At 36.0% G+C, this 9,142-nt stretch overlaps 1 protein-coding gene across 1 annotated transcript; it reads left to right on the top strand.

The window, feature by feature from the left end:
* Nucleotides 1–549: 549 nt before the first annotated feature.
* On the top strand, nucleotides 550–7,353 carry LOC142639279 (glycerophosphodiester phosphodiesterase GDPDL3-like). Its single transcript, XM_075813458.1, has 9 exons — nucleotides 550–802; nucleotides 1,799–2,092; nucleotides 2,361–2,473; nucleotides 2,613–3,114; nucleotides 3,925–3,963; nucleotides 4,115–4,399; nucleotides 5,192–5,334; nucleotides 5,831–6,314; nucleotides 6,741–7,353. Exons 1-9 carry the CDS (start codon nucleotides 697–699, stop codon nucleotides 7,040–7,042), a joined length of 2,268 nt encoding a protein of 755 aa, XP_075669573.1. The 5' UTR covers nucleotides 550–696; the 3' UTR covers nucleotides 7,043–7,353.
* The last annotated feature ends 1,789 nt before the right edge of the window (nucleotides 7,354–9,142 follow it).

The following is a 9,142-nucleotide window of genomic DNA, read 5'->3' as shown; positions in this document are numbered from 1 at the left end:
ACTTTTTAAACTACAATTTTCATATTATTTTAAATAACGATACTAAAAATCTTCAACCAAATCAACCTAAGTACGAGTAATACCTAGGTACTCTCGAAATACAGAAGCTTATTCTTTTCACATTTATAATAGAATCTTCTCATTAAATATAGGAGAAGGAAGCACCATTTATCCATATTCTAGAATTACCTAAAAAAAGTTTTAATAACACACACTCGTGTCTAAAAAAGAAAGATGATGGTAACAGTCTACATAGGTTTCCTTTAGGACAAAAAGTAGTTAGTTGTAATAGAAACCGGCTGAGTCGAGCCGCTTACGTTTGACAACAATAATATGATCATAAGACACAAACGTGGGTACGCGTTAATTAACTACACCGTCCCTCTCATTCATTACCAAAACCCCATTATTTTCTCGTTAATTAACCTGTTTATATATATATATATATATATATATATATATATATATATATATATATATATATATATTACATTAACAACAAAAATAAAAATAAAAATAAAATTATAAATATATGTCAGTTCAGCCCGTAAAAGCAACAGAGTTCAAAGCTCAACTCTCTCTCTCTCTCTCTCTCTTACAAATAGTACTGAATCTGAATTCATTTTCAGAGAAAACTTGATCGCCGGAAGTTCCGTACTGAGTCTCCGACGACTATCTGTATTGATTTTTCCGGCAATGTATAACTCACGCGCTCAAACTCTCTTTCTGTTTCTACTTCTTCACTCGGTGCTGCTAGCACCTCTGGTCTCTGCTGCGGGATCTAAATGGACTACACTTAGCGGTGAGTCTTCTTCTCTGTCTCTGTCTCTGTAGCTTTGTTGTTACCAATTTTTTAAACTATGTTTGGTTGCTGAGAAAGAAGTGAAGGGAAATGAAAATTTTGTATATATATATATTTTAATAATGAATTTTGTGCTGCTTTGGTTCTGGAAAAGTGAAAAACTCATTTATAGTAAGTTATTAACTTGACCATCCTTTTAGTTCTTCGTTTTTGAATTTTTTTTTGGCTTATAGAACTGAGCAGAGTAGTTGATTAAGCTTGCTGCAGAGGATTTTATTTATTTTTAATTTGTTTTTTTATCATTTCTATTTTAGTTAATTCTTTTAATTTTTCTTACATTTTTTCCTCTACATCCAAATAGATCTCTCTCTCTGCTTTGTCTATGAGAAAAACCATTTTGAATCTAAAAGTCTTAATGCATGTAATCTCAGTGAATGGAAAGGTTTTTCATTTTAAAAGTCTGATGCTGAGATTAGCTAGATCCATCATTTAGTTTTATTGCTTTTTTTTTTTTTTGGGATTTTCATCAATATAATGTGCTCATGTTCATTAATGATCTCAACTTGTAAGCTATAATTTTATTTTGGGTTACCTTTTGTGAACTTTTAACTGTGATTTTGTTATTAATTGAAGCCATAGAAGTTGAAATTTGAATAATCTTTCTGATTTCAGAAACAGAAAGAATAAAAATGACGCAGTTATTGCATTTGGATTTGGGGTATGGTGTTTTCGAAAAGTGTTTTCTAAAAACATTTCCTGAATTTTATTTTAGACCCTTTTGTAGAAATTTTAGAAAGTGTTGTTTTTTATGACAAACTACTTAACCCCAAAGTGTAAGGAAATAGGTTTGGGATATTGGACATTTGTACCCAATTATACGTTATATTAATTTCGCAAGTTGTTTTTTTGTTTTTTGTTTTGGGATCCATGTGGGGCTTTTACTCTTGCCTGTATACCCAAGGCTTCATCTTCTAATGAATATGATTTGTCTTCTAGGTAATCCGCCTAAGGTCATTGCAAATGGTGGATTTTCGGGGATTTTTCCTAGTTCTACTTCATATGCGTATAATTTGGCAGCGCTGATTAGTGTACCAGATGTGGTCTTATGGTGTGATGTTCAATTAACAAAGGATGGAGTTGGGATTTGCGCACCAGATCTCCTGCTAAGTAACAGTTCTGACATTGCGGATATTTTCAAAAAAAGGAATAAGGCTTACCTGGTTAATGGGGTCCCTACCAAAGGATGGTTTTCTGTGGATTTCACCTTGAAGGAGCTATCAACTGTTGCCTGTAAGTCTGAGTTGTTTTAAACGTTGTTTCTTTGAATTTGCTGTTGGCTACATGGATGTCTTGTGAACCAGAATATAATGATTGATACCACATTTTTCTTTACATATGGTTGGATATCATAATTGTCCACAGTTATTATTACAATGATATATGCGATTAAAAATGCATTTTAAACATTAAAATATTTCTTCAAATGACAGTTTACAGTTTCTATCAGGCTTTGTTGTTGCTTATTTGAAATTTTTTTTTTTCCTGTATTTCTAACCAGTAACTCAAGGAGTCTATTCTCGAACTAATAAGTTTGATGGCAATGCCTTTCCAATTCTCACTGTTCAAGACGTGGCTTCAACTAAGCCACCAGGTTTCTGGTTGAACGTTCAGGTAAATAAAAGATTATAATTCTGTCTTAAAATTTGATTGATCTCTCCTCTTCTTCTCGGTAAGGTGTTTCTCTAAACATGTAGGTGCTGGTCCAACAGCTATCATTTTGACCAACCTTTTTGTTCTCATACTTGTGCAGCATGATCAATTCTTCACGCAACACAATTTGAGTATGCGAACCTTTGTAATTTCTGTATCAAAATCTGTAATTGTTAATTATATTTCATCACCAGAGGTTGCTTTCCTAAAAAGCATTACGGCACGACTTAATCCAAAAGCGACAAAACTGGTCTTCCGGTTTCTAGGACAAGATGAGACTGACCCTTCAACCAACCAGACATATGGTTCTCTCTTAAAGAATCTTACATTTATCAAGACATTTGCCTCTGGAATTATGGTTCCCAAGTCTTACATATGGCCTGTAGATGCAAATAATTATTTACTACCTCATACGTCTGTTGTTTTGGATGCTCATAAAGAAGGGCTAGAGGTTTTTGTATCAGATTTTTCGAATGATGTTCCATTTAGCTTCAATTATAGTTACGATCCCGTAACTGAGTTCTTGAATTACTTTGACAATGGCGTCTTCTCTGTTGATGGTGTGCTGGCCGACTTCCCAATTACTCCATCAGAGGCTATAGGTAATTTTTTTTTCCACCTTTTAAAGATGGTGTTCACCTAATTATCATGCATAGCTAAAAGCTTAATGGTAATAGTTCAGTATAATGTTTCTCTAGCTGTTTTGAGTCATGTAAATTTTCATAAAATCTTAAGTTGTGCTGCCTACCTGAACCCTCTGACAGATGCATTAGATTTCTAATGATCAAATCAATAAAGCTTCTAATTCCAATTTCCTTGGATCTGTCTACCAGGACTCCTTGATAGATTTCTCCTTTGCTCATTGCTTGACCTCGTAGGACATTCAATGTGAACTGATTTACTCTTCATCAGTGCAATCATGTGAATATCAGTGTGCATCTCTAGATAACCTTGAACAACTTTCCTGCATTTTTTTCTAAATTGTTGCTATTTCTAGCTTCATACAGATGCATTCATGATTCATCCTACCACTTCATGAGAAGTTGAAGTTTATCAATATATGTATATATATATATATTTAAATTTACTAAAACTCACCATGATTTTTGGAGACTTTTCAATTTCATTTCTAGTCCTGGGACTACCTTTAATACAGAGGTCCTTGATCAAGCTATTATAGAAGTGAAACTGGATTTTGTTCTATTAGTACTTGCAAATGTTTTTGTGCCACAGGCCACAATTACATTTTAAGAACTGAAGGATTAAATACCGTTGCTTTTAGTTGCATTTCATTTAACAGTAATGTCTTGATAATTCGGACATAATCAGTTAATTTTATCTATGATAGATTATTGCCTGCTTATTTCAATGATAATTTCTTCAAGATGCTGCTTTCTCTTCACACATTGCAGGTTGCTTTGCTCATCTAGGTCAAAATGCTTCAGCACAAGGTATATCACTATTGCATATTGCTTCTAATAAAAGCTTTGATTCTTTTCAGCTTGTAACTGATCAATGAGCTTGTCTAACTGTATTTTTATGACAGCATTATTTTTTAGAATATTATTGTTGACCTTTTTCTTTTACCTTTTCGTTCTACAGCAAAGGCTTTGGTCATCTCTAAATATGGAGCAAGTGGAGATTACCCTGGTTGTACGGACTTAGCATATATGAAAGCTATTGCTGATCAAGTAGATATACTTGACTGTCCAGTTCAATTGGCAAAGGATGGGACTCCATTTTGCTTAAGCTCAATAAATCTGATAGATAGCACAACAGTTGCTCAATCAATTTTCAGCAACCTTACAAAAAGCATTCCAGCTATCAAGTCTGGCAGTGGAATATTTACCTTTAGCCTGACATGGAGTCAGATTCAAACTTTGACACGTAAGTTGAATTTGGTTGTCATTTACATGTTCTGTGGTGCAAACGTAATATTTAGAATGTTATTTTAAATTTTTTTGCCAAACACAGCTTTTGTTATTACTAATAAGAGAGAAACATACTACCTAATTTCTTTCAAAATTATAACTGAAGGAAATGTTACTAACTTCTAATTATTGGTTAACACGTCACTGGTGAATATCTTATAACTATATTTTCACAAGTATTCTCATTAATTGGAGCATGACTGTTTCTTGATTTTATTAGTGATTTGGGTCATCACATAGACCATGCAACTACGTGGTGTGTAAATGTAGTAAGCCACATGTCCAAACTTTCTATGTAAATTCTGAGAACTACTGGAGTGTTGAACCATACATCTATGTAGGAAATTCAGGGTTACAAGGAAGAGTCAGAAAGTACTTGTTATTGCCAATGACCTTTAGGCTTTAGTTCAAATGGCTTCTCTTGGTGTTTCTAATGGAGATGACTAAGTTTGAATCCCACCCCTCCACCACTTTAAACATATATAAAAAAAAAAGGAAGTAACATTTTGGAAAAGATTTTTGGACCTTAGAGAGGGAACATAAATTGAGATATCCTAAATTCTTATGTGTTGAGAGGGCCCTTTCTCATGACAATTCATCTGCTTTCCTTGTTCTATATCTTCTTGTGCATTTTGATTATGTTATTTGACTGGCATATGCTGTTCTGTTTTTGTGAATACAATGAATAGCAAAGTTACTCCTAGAATCATATTTAACATCCCTGCATTTTTTTTCTAAATTCCTGCAGCGTCCATAGCAAACCCCTACGCGGGCTACAGATTGTTCCGGAATCCAAAGTCCAAGACTGCTGGAAAATATCTAACATTGGCTGACTTTCTGACCTTGTCGAAGAAAGCTGGCACTCTTACTGGTGTCTTGATCAGCATAGAGGTGAGTATTTGCTATGCCTGCATCTTTTTGGATGCTAACAAAACTTTATAAAAAAAGATATTTTAAACCAGAAATCCATGATTAGTAATTTATTAGAGATCATGCCTGTTACAGACTGAACATTTTTATTGGTGTAACATGTGTTTTCTTTGTTCTATCAAATTTTTGGGGGTTAGGGAGAGGGGTGAGGTATGTCAGCAATGATTTTCAGTTGTTTTCTTTCGAAATTCTCTTAGTCAATAATTTGTAGATGTCAACTCTTGTATAGAGTGTGATCTGTCATGCTTGATGACTCTGCTTTAGGTTGACAGTAACTGCTGTGCATTCCTTGTCAAAAGTTATGCCGGTGCCAATGCAGAAACCACTGTGTTTCATATTGGTCAAGAATGTTTGGATGTAGATTCTGTGTCTTGCCAATTGAGACATGAAAATTCTTCTACCCTGACTTGACTATTTATATTGATGATGCCATTTCTTTATGTTCTGTTCCTTTCAGAATGCGGCCTACCTTGCAGAGGACCAGGGATTAGATGTAGTCCAGGCAGTGAAGGATGAATTGAGTAAAGCTAGTTATGATAATCAGGTAGCACTAAGAGTCATGATTCAGTCCACTAACAGCTCAGTTCTACAGAAATTCAAGGACAAAACGAATTATGAGCTTGTATACAAGGTTGATGAGAATATTCGTGATGCTGCAAACTCAGCCGTTGGGGATATTAAAAAGTTTGCTCATGCTGTTGTTGTCAGCAAGGCCTCTGTCTTTCCTGAAAATAATGCATTCCTTACTGGTGAAACTGATACTGTATCGAAGTTAAAATCATTTAAACTCCCTGTATATGTTGAAACCTTTAGCAATGAGTTTGTGTCCCAAGCATGGGACTTCTTCTCAGATGCAACTGTGGAGATCAACTCATATGTCATGGGAGCCAGTGTTGATGGTGTCATCACTGACTACCCCAAGACAGCTGCCAGATACAAAAGTAAGTGGATACAGGATACCTATTGGTTCTCTTAATTTAAATGATGCAGAGATACATGTTAAACACCAAAACTAAGAATTGCATTGGCATTATTCTTAGGTTTCTAGAAATTTTTGACAACTCTATACCACTAGATTAATAGATTAGGGCCACCATTTGCATGCTTATTAGAACATAAATGCTTTGTAATCACAGGTCTCAGTAACAAAATGTTGCTGGAAAAAAAATGTTAATACAATATTGCATCCAACAGACATTCATTTCATCTTGCCTCTTCTCATTTAAATCCTCCAGGAACTTTTCATAACCAATTGATTCAATTCTGTTTCCTATGAAGCATTTTGTTTCTCCCCTGGCATGGTCCCATAGAGCTGTTCAAGTTTGTCTCTAGTTACTGATACAATGACACGCTTCAATGTAATGCAGGGAATCTATGTTCATTGGGCAAAAACCCACCTTCTTATATGACCCCTGTTCAAGCTGGGAGTCTCATGGAAGTCATTACTCCTGGGTACCTGCCACCAGCTGAGGCTCCGTACCCTGTCCTGACTGTGAGTGATGTGGACGAGTCACCTCTGCCACCTGTTTCAGCGACACCACCATCTTCCAGCCCAGGTGGTTCAAATACAACAATTGCTCCAAGTCCACGGAGTGGGCAGTCTAAAATTGCTTCATGCTTCTTCCTTCCATATCTTGCAATGCTCCTTTCTGCTCTTTTTGTAGTTTGAAAATTGTAACATGATCACCCTTCTTTGCTGCATGTCAACAAGGTTCCAAATTTTTCCTAAACAGCAGTGAATTCTTTCTTCTTTTTTGAACATTGTAGCAGGTATGTTCATTCTTCCCCTTGTAATTTGAGAATACAAATACTTGAGAGGTAGATCCTAGATGTGATGATGGATTTATTCTGAGTATGCAATTTGTATTTCTGTTTTGTTGTAAAATATACACATACTTATTCTTTGGTGTGCATTGTGTATGACATAAGTAGTGGAGCTAAGAACTGCATTAAGCAAATGGAACATCAGATTGTTCTCAACTGTTGAACTGTTTGCTAATTTCCATAGTGAGCAATGAACCGTTGAGGATTCACATTGCTTGGAAGGTTGCAAGTTGCAACACTTGGCTAATTGTTTATTTAAGCACTTTCTTAGGCAAAAGAGGTGAGCGGGTAAAAATACAAGAAATGAAGCAATGGATGAATGTCCAAAAAGAAAAGAAAAGAAGAAATAATGGACGAATGAATAAATTCCCTTTCAATTGTTTTCACGCCATTGAAGCTGTAAGCTGTTCACACTATTACTGAAATAATGGATGATTTGGCTGTAGCAGCGAGCCGTTAACGTATAGATAAGTATTTATAGACAAGGATCAATAAAATTAGTGTAAGCCTCGTTTGGTAAGAGCAAAAGCTAATTTGATCAGTGTGTGATGCCGAAATTGGTCAGTTACATTAGTCAACAGTCAAAAACACACCAAATCGTCAACTCACCAAAAATCAATATGCATTTAAGTTCAAAATTCAATTCCTAGACAAGGACCATAATGTCTCAGCTAATTTGATCATAATCTCTCATAGCTACGCAGAAATGATTGTCAGTAAAATTAGGTCAAAATCTGCCAAATTTAAAATTTAAAATTCAAATATATGAGGTCCATTGTGCAAATTCCAATTTCCAAATGTTCTTTGATCAACTAACCAAATTGTAGGTTCAAGTTATTAGTTAGTTTAACCAATGAAGTCACTTGTTGGTGAATAAAGGATTTAGGGTTAAAATTTTGCGCGTTTAAAGAATAAAGAACAATTATCATGGAACAATGCGGGATGAAATTGGTCCTTGATCCCATTTGATGTTTGTCTGAATTACAAGAAAGCGCCCCAAGCAATTCCGTTTATGATAACTTCAAGAAGCCAAGACAGACTGACTTGGGTGGGGGCAAACTGGCAAAGCATGGAGAATTTGATCTTAGAAGTGCTTACATGCTTGCAGCAGAGCTGGGCCCCCCTGAGCCTTTCTATGGAAATTGGGTATGGGATCTTAAAATCCTTCCTAGGTTCAGACCTTCCTTTGAAAATGTTGCCATAACAGCATTGGAGTTAAGAGAGCGATTAGCATCAAGAGGCAGATGTTACTTGTCCATTGTGTCAGGCTGGTGTAGAAACGATTTCCCATGCCCTTTGGCTTTGAGATTGCCCTGCTACCAAGGCCACCTGGTTCCAACTGGGAATATCCGCAAATAATGGCCCCTTCTTCAAGCAAAACCTCCACAGGTGGCTGTCAATACTCAATAAATGTGCTATTGACGAGGCAGATTCTCGGCTCCCAATTCCCTGGAAGACTGCGTTTCCAATTACTGTTTGGACCTTCTGGAACAATAGGAATCAGGTGGTTTTTCAAGAACAAAAGAATCAATCCCGTGCTAGCTAAAGAGGTAGTACATAGAGCTATGGAGTTCTTCTACTCCATCTCAACTCGTTGTTAAGCAGTTTCGATGGGAAAGACCAAGCCATGGATGGGTTAAGTTGAACACTGATGGATCCTCTCTTGGGAATCCGGGACCAGCAGGAAGTGGGGGAGTTATTCGTGGTGAAGAGGGTGCCTGGATTGTGGGATTTGAGAGAAATATAGGAATTACATCCAGCTACTTAGCCGAATTATGGGCATCACAGGATGGGTTTGTACTCTGCATAACTAGAAACTTCAATGCTGCTGAAGTAGAGTTAGATGCTTAACCTATTATTGATGTTTTTTCCTCTTCAAACTACACTCACTAATAGTTTGGTTTCTCCTCCGGTGAATGACTGCAGGCTACTGGCAACTCAGATT

The sequence above is a fragment of the Castanea sativa genome, chromosome 6 (genome assembly GCF_040712315.1).
Source record: "Castanea sativa cultivar Marrone di Chiusa Pesio chromosome 6, ASM4071231v1".
In the NCBI taxonomy this organism is placed as follows: Eukaryota; Viridiplantae; Streptophyta; class Magnoliopsida; order Fagales; family Fagaceae; genus Castanea; species Castanea sativa.
Note: the sequence above shows the minus strand (reverse complement) of the source record. Positions and strands in the feature narration are given on the sequence as shown.